We start from the raw sequence: 16,087 nt of genomic DNA, 5'->3' as shown, positions 1-16,087 counted from the left end.
TAGTGATTCAATAAGTGAACCTACTGTAAATGGCTCACCTCTATCCCTGAGCCTGGCCCCTGTCTGGCAGCTTTTAATATATAGGTCACAACCAAATTAGAAATTTCTACCTATTGTAAGAATTTAATTGTGATTAATTGCAGGTCATTTGTTAATTTAAGCACTTTAGAAATAATTTGAAACATAAATTGCCAGCCATCAAGGAGTTCCCTTAATGCGGCACCTTGTCTGGTTAAATAACTTACATGTGTTCCTAATCTTTAAAAGCAGGTGATTTATGGAGACCTATAAAATGTACTGTACTGCGGCACCCCAAGACCAGACTAGAGGCCCCCGATTTACAATAAGATGAGAGTAAAGAGGACAGGTGACTATAAAAGAAGTAGTCTAATGCCTGGAGATGTGTTTGAGCAAAAAAGACAGCTAATTAATTATCTCAATAATTAGCTGCTAATTAATTATTTCACCTTTCAGTTATTTATATCTGTAATTATGTTTCTCAATAGCTCAAAAATGAGCTGGTCAATCCAAAAAACCATGGTCACAAACACTGTGGAGTAATAAAACAGGGATCACATTCACAATGATAATGCACTGCCAGAGTGTTTGTGAAATCTGTAAGTGAATATTTTTTTTACAGAAGTAAACAACCTGTTCAAGGTATCTGTACAAGCTCTTGTCTACAACAAAAATGTGCACATGGGTTTTGACCCATTTGCTCAAACCACTATTCTCACCCAGACAGCAAAGGCAGCATCCCATAGAGGAGCTGTTGCAGTATTTTAACAATGTGGTGCTGAGGTCCAAGTGCAAAAATGAATGGTTACATGAAAAATTGACCTCTGGGGTGTGGAGGAACTGAAGAAGGCTCTACAGCCAAGACGTTGTGTCTCTTTTCCTTTCATCTTGGAATAAACCTTACCCAGTTCGTTTACAGCCTCCGCATACTGACTCAGCTTTCTGCTCAAAATGATTACATTACGCAAACCTTCTTTATCAAAAGCAGAACAGAAAGCGTTCAACGCGCCTGGCGAGACGTCTGCATCTTCCAAGATACCCCCGAGAAAGCTCAAACAAGATCAACAAACATTCATCACGAGAGATCGTGCATTCCTTTCATTTGACAATGGCTTCCACCTTGGGCTTGCTTTCCTGGCTTTGTGAAAATTGGAATTACAATCACTGCACATTGTCAACTTTAACCTGATCTTAAAGATGTAAAAGGATCCTTCAGCACTTAGGGTGGCACTGACAGTCTGGGTGACTGCCACCTCGTCTCCTTTATACCTGTTTCTGAATGTTTCTTCCAGTTCTGTGTCATTGGGGAACTGGAGCATATTTCAGCAAGCACTGGGTGGCAGGTAGTGTACCAACCTGTCTTTGGACTGTGGGCGAAGACCAGAACACCCAGAATTGAGGGACACAATGCTGCGAGGCACCAATTCTAACCACCATGATCTGATAATAATGTGATGCAAACACACAAATTCTGTATCTAAATAATATTCTGATTGTCCAGTATCAGAGAGCAGCTTCTTCTTGGTACTAGTAGAGGCAAACCAGAACCTGTCCTTTAAGATTAGGGCGCAGGACAGGAAACTAGAAACTGCAGTTAGTGCAAATTTTATTAAGGACATTATTTTACTGTAAGTGTTTGTGGAACAACTTCCATCTGCTCCAATTCCTACTGACCCTCCAGGGAAATCTTTTCCATGGGCAATAGTGTAAACAGTAGTATTTTCAGATCTTGGGGAAAAAAGCAGCAATGGCCAGTATTGAAACAATTAGGTTTTGTTCCCCAATATGAGGACATTGATCAATGAGACAAAATACTCCAGACAGCAGATACTGTATCTCCAAAACCATCCCAGCTCAGATACAGATTCTTTCTGCACTGTTTCCAAGGTTACAACTGTAAAAGCATTTCAGCAGTTATATGAATCTACATGGCGTTATGCTTATGGAAAGCAAATTACTAAAAGCATTTTTTTAAGAATTAAATGGTATCTAAATTATTATTCTGCTCAATTGATACCATATCTGTACTTGTACATTCAATACAACTCAAGACTATCCCTTGAACTTTCACTGCTACAGTCCGTCCTAAAAACACTCACTCTTGGAATCTTGTTATTCTTTTGGAATGCCAACCTGGAAGCCAGTATTTCCCCTATCTCTAAGAACTGTGCCACCACATTGTCAAGTCCATCATCTAGTCCCTGTTGTCAAGTCCATACTCCTTTCAGATACTTGCCAGTGTGTAGAAATTGACAGTTCCCCCTTCACCTACAGGCTTGCTTATCAAAGAAAGATCACATCTACCCTGTTACACTTGTCCTTTTCAGGTAACAACTCTCTTCAGACAGAATTCCAAGACTATTAACAAATGCATACATTTAATATAAATTCAGGTGGGTAGCTCTGTCTGTATGTGTAGGCTGCAAAGGAACAAGTAATAGGTTTATTCCATGCTGAAAAGAGAAGAAAGAAAACCTCATCTTTCTAGTGCAAAAAATGACTGTGTGATTTTCAGGTTGTTTAATTAGCCCCTTTATTTCCTGATTTTAAGCAAGCTTGCATTTTTAAATATTTTGTATTATGCTCGTTGGATTTTATTGTCTAGGTCTAAAAGGCATTAAAAACACTCCAGGAATTCCTTGCTGTCCTCCACTGTCTTGTGGGTATTTTTCTCTCTTGCTGTGTCGTATCACCAGGTTCTTTGCCCTGCTGGCCAGGCCAGCCACAGCCCTGTCATGAAAATCAAGGCCAGCATACAAGGCTGGAGAGAAGAACCAGAATTGCAAAGCCCTTGCAAAAGAACTGGACTAGGTATCATCTCCTCCATTGAATTTCATCTCAAAAGCCTTTTTGCTGTAAATTATTTCAAAGAACGATGGAGTCAATACCTAGATTAATGAAGTTACAGATGAAATCATGCAAACCCTACAAACAGTAATTTAAGCAATATATGATAAATACCACAAAACATACAGGTGCATTCCAAAACACTATACCTGAACCTGAGTAGATTCTGGACCTGTTAAAACTCAATGCTCTGACGCAGTATTGTCCCTTTTTAACAGATGTTTCTCCTCAAAGATACCATACCTCAATTTTACCCTCCCTGTCCTTGTCTTGCTGATGTTTATTGTGTCTAGTTCTGGAATGAAAGAAGAAAGGCTTAAGAGTAACTGGTGTTACGTAGCGGTCTCACAAGAGATTTCTATTAACAACATTTAGAGAGCTGGTTTTAGTAATACCCGTGTGCATAAGTCTCTTTGCCTACCTTAAATGTACTAAATAAGAGACGTATTTATCAAAGGCACGCCTTCAGACGTTTCGCGGAGCTTCCCAGAAACTGAGAAATAACACGGATAAAATTAAACTACAAAGGAAAATCGAACTCGCTTATTTTCAACACAATAATGTTTGACACAAACTATGCTGTTATACAAAACGCTTGTTAATCATTAACAATGTTTGTAGAGAACATTCTTTTAATGCATAATCGCCGAGTTAAGAAACCTTTTCCTAAAATAATAATACAAACCAGCAGACCTAGGTAAGGTAAGGTTCTATAACACTTTTATTTTTTTTACTGAAAGCTGTCGATTTCTGTTTTCGTGCCTCGTTTTCAATTGCAGACGTATTTCCTTTATTCTGTGGCTTACAAAAAATGCAATATGATATCGACCAGGGCGGATTTAAGAAACTGTTCGGACAACAAAACTACGTTTGTCTTTATTAGGATGAAAACCCATTTTGTGGAACAATTCGCCTCCATCTTATTCAGTGGCAAACATAACTTTCAAGACTTTTTATTTTCATTTACACAACAAGTGCATTTTAAAGTCACGTCACATAAATACAAGTCGGAGAACAAATTCACTTTTTTCCGCACAGTAAAAGTACTGGTAGTCGAACAATAGTACTCTGGTCATACATAACACTAATGAATAAATCTTTCAGCCTCTGTTTTAAAAAGTGTGACACAACACTCTTACCTTTGTACGGCACCCTTCCTATGACGTCACAGAACCGGCTCCTTGAGAATCGCATTGCTCAACAGAGGCGATTCAGAATGTGCTGTTCTCCTTATCACAGCTGATCCACAAAACATCCTTCATTTTCTCCATTTCTCACAAAGCTGCAAGAGCGATCTGACTCGCATACCACCATTCTCCTGCTTGGGAAGAAACTTAGACAAAACCTGACACTTTTTGCTGTTTGTTGATCAATACAGTATATACTGTTTTCGTACGTTTTTGATTCGTACATTTTATTTTTCATTTTAGATAAAGGAACAACCGTATGAGCGCCTCCGAATTCTAACATTTCTTTTCAGATGACACTTCTTTCTCACTCTTAAAGGGTTGGAAATTCTTGCATTCAAGAGAAAATCATTCCCTAATAAGAAATCACTCCTCATCTCGATACTATGCAATACTGTTTTGGTGTTTATTATTTTTCTCCCGTTCTATTTTCCCCTCAAACCATTGTCTTTCGAACTCCGTCATTTTCATTACATAAGTAACGTACATTTTTAAAATAAAGCAAATTTGAAGAAGAAACCTTGCGCCAAATGAAAACTTTGTATAGTTACAGGCTTGCTGATTCTTTTATTTTCATCTTCACGGTCACACACATACATAAAAAGGGCACCGTGCGCCTTTGATTTTTTTTTTTTCAGTCAAACACCGTTTCACACACTGTTACGGACGACAGACTTTTGCTTTTAGTCAGGTTGTCGCCCAGATCTGCGTAGCCTCTCCACGCACACATCTCCGCGCCACAGTTTTCGGACGAAGATCGGCTGTAAGACACCAGCTTTGGAACTGAGCTGCTCGTCGACGTCTGAGCCAGGGGCAGACTGAATACCGAGGAAAACTTCTCTCGGTAGCTTTTTCGAAACTTCTGCGCCGATCGGTACAGGTTGCCCACAAAGCAGTAACACAAAGGGTTTAAAGCCGAGTTCGTCAGGCCCAACCACTGCGCGAAGGGTCTCCCTTGTAGGATCCATTCATGCTCAACATGGTCAAGGTACTCTTCGCCCCCCAGTCCGTTCGGCATGTTGAAGTCGATCCAGATGTCCACTACGTAAAGAGGCAGCCAGGACAGTGTGAAGAGCAGTACCAGAGCCACCACCATCTTAGCTATTTTCTTGCGCACTTTCAGCCGGGACACCGACTGAGCCACGTTACACTTATTGCACTCTTTGAATTTGTCGTCCGTGCTCCAGAGCTTGCGCCCAGTGAGAAAGCAAATGATCAGGTTGAAAAGGACGGGGAAGCCGTACAAGGCGCAGAAAAGCAGAAAGTTATAAGCCTGCCTCAGCTTGACGTGTGGCCAGCTCTCCATGCACACGGTGATAGCCTGCTTGCCGTCCAGGAGGACCAAGTCCTTGCTCTTGTTCATGAAGATCAACGGCATGCACAGCCCCGAGGACAGAGCCCACACAACGCAAATCATCCAAAAGATCTTCCTGCAGGTGAAGAACGACCTGGCGTTCAGGGGGTTGTGGACGCTGTAGTAGCGATTCAGGCTGATCACGGCCAGGCTTAGAACGCTGGCCGCCACTGATACGGCTTGAACGAAGGGGACAGTCCGGCACAAAAAGTCACCAAACACCCAGGCGTTATATACCTGGTGTCCCAAGTTCACCGGCATGCAGATACACACCACCATCATGTCGCACACGGCCAGGTTGATCAGAAGACTTCTGGTGGCCGAAACGCCGGAGAGCCTGTTCCTTCTCTTCCGTGTGAGCACCCTGAGTGCCATGATGTTGCCAACGAGCCCGATGACGAACGACAGGGTGTACATCACCACCAGCACTATGGTACCTGGTTCGTGCCCCGTGAAAAGCACGTTATCCGCGAAAGGAAGCGCTTCGCGAGCACTCAGGTTCTTGATGGTGTGCCCCAGAAAGGAAAAGTTCTTCGGAAACAAGTGTCCGAATTTTAAGTAAAACTCTGTGAAATTCATAACGTTTGTCTTATTCCTCTAGGAAAGCCGACGTCGGATCCCGAAAGCATCGATAACTGTTCATTGGACTTTTTTACTCGAACGATATCAGGTTTTTTTTATTTGACGAACACGAGCTATATAAAGAAAAATCTCTTCGGCAGGTAATACATCAGTATTTTTTTCGACCGACATAGCGAAAACCTATTAGAAAATAAATCCAGGACGGTATAATTTACAGTCAGTCGTCTTTCAAAATGGTTCAAAATCACGAATTGCTATTAATTGTTGTAAATCCTCCTCACAATGGAAGAACTCCAGTGGTGTTGCCATTAAGTCCAAGCAACCTCTCTTTGTAGTGTGAAACCGCTAAACCATCTCAGACGTAATCAGGGGTGGACAGGTGTTGTTCTGTTCCCCTCTGGACTGCTTTAAAGCAAGACGACTCGGACCGCTCATTTTAAACCTAAAAATACAATTCCTTACCGACAGATGGCAACCGAGAGCCGGAATGAAGGGGCTGGTAAAGAAGTACAAGTTCAAAGACAACCCAATAAAGTTCACATTAACTCGCTATCTTCTTATATATTTCAGTGTTTTTTATTGTAAAGTTGAAACGTTGTAAAATTGTACATTTTGTCTTGAGCCGATTCATTGAGTGTAATTTGCCCAAATCGTTTTATAATTACATCTAAATTGTTATATAAAACCTAAGCTCATCCGAAGTCATTTACATTGTTATGCGCTCAAATACGTCTTTGAAAAATGTTTTTTTCTGCCTTTTCTAAGGTGCTCATTTGTTTTAGCGTTTGGGATCAAATTTTGCATTCTCAACTATTCTAACCTTAAGTTTCTCACCACATAGTTTTACAGTAAAATGCCTTCGCAAATATGGACACTAACGCGTAGGAAGTGGTAAACATTTACTTGATTGATGTCCATGTGAGTTGCAAAAGCACAAGAGCACATGTTAAATGTGAATGTTCAACAGACGGAACGGTGATGTCGAATAGAGAGGCTCGGGGTTCTCTTTCAGACTTGATGTCCGCCGATCTTACTGAACCAAGGTGCAATGCAAGGTAATAAAGACAAAGGAATTAGACAAAATGTCAACCAAGCGATGGTAAACACTTTTTCTTAATCAAAATAGACATAAAGCTGAGTCCTATTTATGCTACGATACAAAAAAAACTGGTACAGAAAATGAGTGAACGAAGAAGCATTTTACACACATTTCTTTTCGTAGTTGAAATCTCATAATATACATTTTTTTTCTTTTGAGCTCGCTGAAGTGCTGTGGGTTGTTTTCACCAGTGCTTGCGAGCCGTGTACTTCAGCACCACAGCCCCTGGACAGCTCCCTTGTACGCTCCTATTTGCTTTATAGCGTAACACCTCTAGCAGCTAATAATAATAATAATAGCTTACATTTATATAGCGCTTTTCTGGACACTCCACTCAAAGCGCTTTACAGGCAATGGGAACTCCCCTCCACCAATGTGCAGCCCCACCTGGATGATGCGACGGCAGCTATAGTGCGCCAGAACGCTCACCACACATTAGCGATCAGTGGGGAGGAGAGCAGAGTAATTAAGCCAATTTGTAGAGGGGGGTTGTTAGGAGGTCATGATTGATAAAGGCCGATGGGAAATTTGTTAGGAGGCCATGATTGATAAAGGCCGATGGGAAATTTGGCCAGGACGCCAGGGTACACCCCTACTCTTTTCGAGAAACACCCTGGGATTTTTAATGACCGCAGAGAGTCAGGACCTCGGTTTTACGTCTCATCCGAAGGACGGCGCCTGTTTACAGTATAGTATCCCCGTCACTATACTGGGACATTAGGACCCACATAGACCGCAGGGTGAGCGCCCCCTGATGTCCTCACTGACACCTCTTCCAGCAGCAACCTTAGTTTTTCCCAGGAGGTCTCCCATCCAGGTACTGACCAGGCTCACATCTGCTTAGCTTCAGTGGGTTAAGCTAAGAAAGCAAAGACAAATATTTCGACAGCCAGTCGTATCGACACACTAACGTTTTTTTACTCAAGTTCGTTTACTTGACTGCCCTTTTCGTCCTGTATAGCAGTCCGTCATCAGCCCCAATGCTATGTTAATTAGGTTTTAGGTATACTAGCGAAAGAACGGAAAACATGTGGTGTAGACAGAAATTACTCAATCGAATACAATATCAATTAATTAAAATTCTTGAAACGTAAGTAGTTGAATAACGTTACTAATTACATAAGATAAAAGGTTGTTACTAACGGCATTAGTTATTGTACTCATTAGAGCCCCAAATCAAACCAGTATCTGAGATACTTCCGCTTCCGTTGTGAAAACCGAGTTTCTTTCAAAGTGACACAAACGGACTCCGCTACACATGGTTAACTCCTGTTTCGCTCGCTGATATCCGTGTCCTATCCAGGGACAAAAAATGCTCAGGGAGAACGGGTATACAGTACATCAGTAAATATGATCGACATAACAAGCCGGAACCGTCAACTAAAAATACACCTAGAGAGTTTCAAGCATCAAGACAATTAATCAACACTAACGATAGTTAGAATTATAATCACAGAGTAGCCTCCCATTCTTCCTCTGAGTTTAGAGCTTTTCAAATCAACAAGCTGAGACATTTACTTCAACAATCAGTGAAGCTCTTTATCTGGTCTCTGCAGGTCCCATCTCTGCGGGGAAGCGCTCAGTAATACTGAAGTTTTCAATCGGAAGAAATAGACTCCGTAGGAGGCCCTGGAATACAAGATATTTTATTTCGTGCTATCATCAAAAACTTCAAACAGCATCCATGTTTATAAGCTATTTGTCAGGACCTGCATTTTCTAAATATCTAGTTGCTTAACACCAACGTTTTATTTTGTTCATTTCACTTTCTGTTTATATGGTAAATGTAAACTGACCGTGCTGAATTGAACATTTTCAGTGCCATGACGTTGCAAAGCACGTCTCAATATCTAGGCTCATGTCTAAACTGCTGGTGTCATGATTCTAGCTAGAACCTCCTGGGTGATTTCTATCACTGCTGCTCATCAAAATGAAAACAATGGGTTTAATCTGCTGTTTCTCCCTGGTTACACCAGTGGATAACAAAAGGCCCATATTTAGTTTTCAACAGACCTACCAATTCACAAAGCTTTTCTTGTGCATCTAAACACAAGACAATGGACAATGGATCCTTCCTTCGTTAAGGTCTGGCAGGGTTTTGAACGGACAGTGTGTTTATGTTGTACCTAAATCCTGTGCTACCGATGTCTAATTCAGAGTGGATGCAAGATCTATAGTCTGACGCATATCGTGTTTTCAGCTTTTAAGTGCACTGGAGTGGAAATTGAAAAAAGTTACCTTATTTTTCAAAATATAGATGCGCTTGTAATTTTGAATATTAATCAGTGGAGTATATTACTTATTTTCTCTCTATCACCTACCCTCTGTCAATCAGCACTGTTTAATTTTAACAGGTTACACAGAGCAATTTCTAAGTGGACACTGAAACACAAATGAATTAGCTAATGTGCCCCCCAAAAAAGTTCAATCTGACCTTTCTCTTCAATTCACTGTCAAATATATACATGGAAATCACCAAAAATCTGAAATCCTTAAAAACCTTTTTATTGTGTATCCAAAACCATGAGAAAAATTCCACAAGGCAAAAAAGAAAATTAAAAAATGCCACAACCATATCATGCCCTTGGTAGTTTTGCATCACAGTGATGTCAACTGAATACATGACAACGGACTAAGCAGAAGTCCACACTCTCCTTTGACTCTGTGCATACTTAAGATACACGGTCTTCATTCTTCTTTAATGATGAACTAAAAGTGCCGTGTTTTTAAGTGGGATGTCACAAGGGAACAGCAAACGCTAACAATGCAGTAATAATTAGGACAAAATTCAGCAAATGGCATTCCTGCCAATTGAAAAAAGACACCAAAAATCCTCAACAATTTAGGTTTTCTTCCTCCCAAAACACATAAATGACAACAAAGGCATAATGAGGGAAGAGCTGCAGGGTTGCTGCAATGCAGAATGTCAGTAAAGGAAGATGTCTACAAAGATGTTAAAAACAATACAGAACACTTCACATTTCCAAACCCCTGCCATGTCAGATTGAGTATGAACTTTTAAACCTTGAGGGATTTTTTTGATGTCTCCATTTTTATTTACGAGTAAGAGCTCTGTGTGACACAGGATATTTACTACACTCGCCTAATGCCATCTGTGATTTTTGGAGTCATTTGAGATTGTCATCCTTTGCTCCTGCTGCAATCATTACCATAGCGAGCTGATTGCCCTGTCACAATATTTCCCTTTAACTTATCTTTCCAGCACTGCTGAAGGAATGAACAGATTGAATAGAAATGTATTGTTCATTTGTTACTTCCAGAGCACATGTTCCTCGTCCACTGTTTTCAGTGACCTTTGGAAATGATTGGTACTGAAGGCGACAGTGAAAGTCTGGAATAAAAACAACCACATCGATGGACACGAAAGATGAAAACTTTTACAATCGCCTCCATCTGTTATGTTATGTAAGACTCCAAGGACAATGGAGCATTCCATAGTCACCCCAAGGTCTGGCACTGAATTTATGTTGTATAAATTCAATATTTTAAAACATGGAATCAGTGCAAAATGTTATTCTGCATTTCAGTGGACTGACCTGTCTAGACAGCAATAATCATCATAGACTGAAAACCATTTTTTTCCTAGAAATGAATTTAGTTTTCAACAGGATTTTGAATCCCAGATGCTCTCTGATGAGGATCAACAGCGGATAAGCTTCTCAATCTGGGATGCTGGAATTCTGATGCCTCTTGAAGGCACTAATCTTTCTATAGGTACGTAAAGGAGTACTCATGTTCCTGGGTAATACAGAATAGGCTGTATTGATTCTGATAGGGGAAAACCCAGACACAATCTTCTAGATCCCAGATTGCTTCTCATTAAGGGTTTGTCACAGTCAAGCTAAAATTCAAAACATCTAAAATATCAACTTGCCTGCAACAGGGAAAAGTCAATATTGACTCTAAGACTGTGGTAAGGCTAAGTCACCCTAGGCTTGTTCTTTAAGAAGGGCTTCTTTAATTCCCAATGTAACAGTTAAAGACATAACTATTAAGAACGTTTAAGCTAGGTGAGTGAAAGCGTAATTGTGTCACAGATTAAATGGTCTTTTAAGAATAACAAAACGGGCAATTCAATCTCAAGGCATGTTTTTAATGCAGCCTCATGAAACGACAAAAGATAAAATCCACCTTCGTCAAGTGAAGACTTTACGAAGGACACATTAAACTGAATCCAAAACTAGCCAGAGTCCATAGACTAGAGTCCATGTCATACAGATGATGGATCTACATAAAGTATTATGATCATGCTTTTTACATTCGAACAAGACAGAAAATTAAATTCACAGCCTGTGTGGTTTAGCAAATATTGTTCAAACTTTTTAGCTTGTGTTGATAGCAAAGTCTTATGGAGGGGCACATCTGTTTTTTTCTTGTAATCATGTTTTTTAATTATCATCCCCTGGATTATATAGTAAAGTCCTGTGTGATTACAGTATTGCACACAAGACAGTTAATGAGAGTGATGAGGATTCTCTCCATCCCAGAGACAGATGGAATGAATTAATTACAATAGTACTTACATGTGGAATACGTCACTATTACATTTTCTAGTTATCTGAGCAGGAACAAAAGGATAACCAGTTTATCCTCAATTCAAAATGTGTGATGAAATATTCTGACAAAAATAACTATCTAGTTAACGGTGAGGCAGAAAAACAGTATCAAAGTATGGTACCAACAATCGAGCAAGCCATGTACACAGATGAATTTATCTGCTGTATAGACAGTACTATTATCATTAGGTTTCTTGACTGTTTTTAGCATACATTTATGGGAAATCAATATCATTCTAGAACTCAACTGTGTGTCCTAACAGATTAAAAAATATTACTAGAAAACGTCAGGGTTATCCTGAGATCATGAAAGTGAAAATTACAGTCCCTATGTCATTCCCACAGGATAATAAAATTAAACCATGGATGACTCTCCTTCTTCTTCAGTTATCTCTGCTGATGCGGTGGATGTGGATAAAAGGAAGCACTGCTCAAAGCTAAGAAATCAGGCTTTCTGTAGTCAATATCTAGCAAATAGATTCTGCCGGTGAACACAGAATATTCACAAGTCGTTGCTTCTCTTTGCTCAGAACTCGGGTGTCTTTGAATTGGACACTTCAAACTCTGGGGAAAAGTCCTTCAAGATGGATAGACAGAAAGGCTTTAAGACTTCAGTAGTGTGCCTGATGTTCCATACACCAGTCTGAGGGTCTTCTGGATCTTAAGCATCCTGCAGTTACAAATATATTTCTGGAAAGTCAGAGGTATTAACAGGCTTTGTAAAAAACAGTGATCTCAGTCCCCACATCCCAAAAATGGCTAAACTTTACATGGTGAATTATTTCCTTTGGGACTATTTAGGATTAGTAGTTTAAATATTTCAATTATTTTCAGGTCCAACAATTACCTATATGAAAACGCATTTGCACTGTTATTTTAAGGACATTTTCCAGCAAAGTCATTTGGAGGACGAATGATTAGGTTTTTTTGTCTTCAGCAATTTTTGGTCTATAATTCAGATGTCTTTAAATTAGTGTCAAATTTCTGTGTGTAACCTTGTCTCTGTTACAGCAATACACCTATACTTGACAATACTCAGTAGACACAATACCTTAAAATACAAAGCATCTTAATGCAATAAAGTGATATAGTTTGCTTTGTCACACCACATACCATTAAAATTCACTCACCATTTTGACCTTACTGAAAGTATAGAAAGTGGACAACCAATGCAAAAGAAACCTTAAAATAATAATTCATATTTTCTGCAATAAAACATTTCTATTGTTATTAAAACTACTAAATCCCTCATTCCTGTTACTATTAAGTCAGGAGGTTTACCTTCTGGATGTGGGGGTGATTTAAAGTCAAAGAGAAAAGACACTATTTAATTCTGATTGATGTAAAAAGGCATAATGGGCCCCCTTCATAAACAAATATCAGATCAAAAGTTTAGGAAGTAGGAAATGGCTTTAAAAGCTGTTTGGTGGGAAATAAATATTTAAAAAGGGCAATTCCTCAAAATGCATCTGTTCATTGTAAAAGCAAAAAAAAAAAAGTAAAAAAAACACTCTTTTCCCATCTCCCGGCAAGACGACACCCCGAATAAATAGGACCCGCACCAATACACTGTGTAGTCCAGACTGCAGCCCTTTCCCTCCTCCTTTCCATTCTGAGTGGTTTGGTTTACAGTTAGCAGCAGCAACACTGTACATCTGTCCAGACTATCTCAGGCCACCAGGTCGCCCTCACTCCTGTCTCGCTCTGTGGCGGTGTCTTCACGCCTCTCCCCGTTCACCTGCCCCTCCGCAAGCCCGGAGTTCCACTTCAGCGACTTCTCGTACTTGGTCTTGAACAGCAGCCCGTGACCTGCCAAGGAACGAACAGAGGTCGAGAGGCGTTCAGATTCTCCACGGTCAGCTGGCAGCCTGCATCGACACAGCAATAAGGTGATGGAAAAGAGGAAAACCATAAATAATTGCAATTAAACACCTCATAAATATCTGATGTGTGCAAAGAAACAGAAAGTAAATGAGTGATCTATCTGGCTTTGGTTTTGTGTTCGAAGACGGAATGAAAACATCACGCATTAAAGAACTTCAATATTTTCCAATATTTTTAGATTTTAATACTTCAATGACAGTTCCGCCCGAATCACAAGTACGGATAAAATTGTTCTAATTTCTAACATGCAACAGAGAGCAAATTACCACGGTAAAAAAAAAGCCTTGTAACCAGCTGCTATATCACCCTACATCGCACAGCTGGCAGCCTACTGAAGCTCAGCAGGTGTGAGCCTGGTCAGTACCTGGATGGGAGACCTCCTGGGAAAAACTAAGGTTGCTGCTGGAAGAGGTGTCAGTGAGGACATCAGGGGGCGCTCACCCTGTGGTCCATGTGGGTCCTAATGTCCCAGTATAGCGACGGGGATACTATATTGTACAAAGGTGCCGTCTTCAGATGAGGGCATTTTTTGAAAGGAAAAGTTTCAATTTTTTGAAAGGGGTGTTATCCCAGGGTCCTAGACAAATTTCCTTTCAGCCTTTACCAATCATGGCCATAATAATCCCATCTATGAACTGGCTTCATCTCACTGTTCTTCTCCCCACTGAGAGCCAGTGTGTGGTGAGCGTACTTGGCTGTCACTGCATCATCCGGGTGGGGGCTACACACTGGTGGTGATAGAGGGGTTCCCTATTATAGCTGTAAAGCATTCTTTAAGAGTAAGGGATATGTATACCATACAGCTAGTCATAGGGGTCCTACAGCTTCCCTGCTTTGTTTCTATGTCTAGTGATTCATGACACTAAAACTAAGAAGGGCCCAGCACTCTGGGAAATTGTGAGTAGTAGTCACAGATCTCCTAGACATAGTGGGAAAAATAACATCCATTTAATTTCCACTTCATACCAATTGCCATTTCATTCTCACCTGCATGGCAGCAATGAGTCACATGGCCTTTCATTTACTGTGGCAGGTCAGAGCAAAACTCATTAGGCCACACACCGTGAGATGCAAATAAAGAAACTGGTGTTCTCAAATACCATCAACTCAATAGGAAACATAGGTGATTGAATGGCTCTCTGCTAGCTGACAATGGCGAGCTTTCTAATCACCAGAACATTACCTCCAACTGCATAGTCTTTAGGCATTCTGTTACTGGATGCTACTTTACATTCCACACACAAGCGGGGAGCAGGAACCATTAGAATACTCATTCAATCCGACTTAAATCATTTGCCACACCAATCTTGTTGTGCCCTGCCACACAAAGGTCACTGGTTTGAGCCTGTAACCAGTACTGCCCAAATCATGATGCACTAATAGGTCAGTATGTTGGAGAAGTCAGCAAACTCACATTCCCAAGTGCAGTAATTAAGACTGTAAGTCGAGTATTAGCTTCCAATCCAAAGTTGAAAATAAAAAAAAACAGACTGAATTTGCCACAACACTCATTTAAGGGGATACTTATCAATGTTCTAACTCAGTGCTTTGTGGCATTTGACATCTTCTCCAAGGAGCAGTTACAAAGTTTTAAGTACAACTAAGAAACATTGTGTGAATGTGTGAGTAGCTAATTAAGCTCTATTGGGATATGTAACAAGCCTTGTGATACAAACTCTGGAGAATTTTCAGAGCTTCATCATTTTCTGAATGTTAGTACTAATTATGCTAGTGATGAACATAAAAGAATAGATTGCTCTTTGTTCTAAGAAAGAAGACCCTTTATTCTAAGGATACAGCAAAGCTAACAGCTTTTGGAAGATTTGATTTCAGTAGAAAACTGGTTCCCACTCCCTCCAGTGCGAAATGCTTAAAGAAACGTCTCTGTGTGAACAATGTGATGGGTGCTGTGAAATTACCACCCACTCACACAGTATCAACACAGTATTGAAAGCTTTGTCTAGAAAAGTATTCAGAAAAATTCTTCCCATTTTCTTAAAACATTTTTAAGGATTTTGTTTTCACGGTCATTGGCCACTCCATATTTTTTACAAAACCTTAAATTGTCATGCCTCTTTAAAATGAAATAAACATCAGCAATGTAAATGAAACAGCCGACAAGGCCACAGCTCTTATTCAACATACTGTCTTCAAAGACAAAAAATAGGATGTAACATCAAGATAACCTCATCTTCATGCTCATCAGATGGAAACAAAAAGTCAGGAAAATAAAAAGTAATTACAATAAAAATAAAAATAAATCAGTAAAAACAAAAATCCTGTTTAGCAGGGTCTGTGGGGAGCTGCTGCTGCCACACAGACCGAGCCGTGCCATGAAGCAGGGATTCCCCATCATGGTCCTGCAGGACCACACAACTGCGTTCTTTTTCCATTCAAGTTCTCAGTTACAAAGCTGAGCCCTTAATCCATTCAACAGGTTTAATTTCAACCTTTTGACATTTCAGCTCATTAGTGTTGGAGGCTGCCTTTGAACTATTGAGTTTCATCAGTAAATTAAAATCCCAAGGTTTTAAATTGA

The 16,087-nt window shown here is 40.1% G+C and overlaps 2 protein-coding genes across 3 annotated transcripts in view; both read right to left on the bottom strand.

Annotated features, from left to right (window-relative positions):
• Positions 1-4,444: 4,444 nt before the first annotated feature.
• gpr195 (G protein-coupled receptor 195) lies at positions 4,445-6,378 on the bottom strand. Its single transcript, XM_006635385.3, has one exon. It carries the CDS (start codon positions 5,983-5,985, stop codon positions 4,687-4,689), a length of 1,299 nt encoding a protein of 432 aa, XP_006635448.2. The 5' UTR covers positions 5,986-6,378; the 3' UTR covers positions 4,445-4,686.
• A 4,802-nt stretch (positions 6,379-11,180) lies between these two features.
• The window catches only part of dus1l (dihydrouridine synthase 1-like (S. cerevisiae)), a 33,721-nt gene continuing 28,814 nt past the window's right edge, over positions 11,181-16,087 (bottom strand). Inside the window, exon 14 of one of the 2 annotated variants that reach the window (XM_006635384.3) lies at positions 11,181-13,473. In XM_006635384.3, coding sequence (XP_006635447.1) covers positions 13,334-13,473 — 140 coding nt within the window. In that variant the 3' untranslated portion in view covers positions 11,181-13,333. Of the gene's footprint in view, positions 13,533-16,087 lie in introns of both variants that reach the window. The other variant, XM_015356642.2, reaches the window with a different exon arrangement.

This window comes from Lepisosteus oculatus, chromosome 9, assembly GCF_040954835.1.
Source record: "Lepisosteus oculatus isolate fLepOcu1 chromosome 9, fLepOcu1.hap2, whole genome shotgun sequence".
Taxonomy (NCBI): Eukaryota; Metazoa; Chordata; class Actinopteri; order Semionotiformes; family Lepisosteidae; genus Lepisosteus; species Lepisosteus oculatus.
Note: the sequence above shows the minus strand (reverse complement) of the source record. Positions and strands in the feature narration are given on the sequence as shown.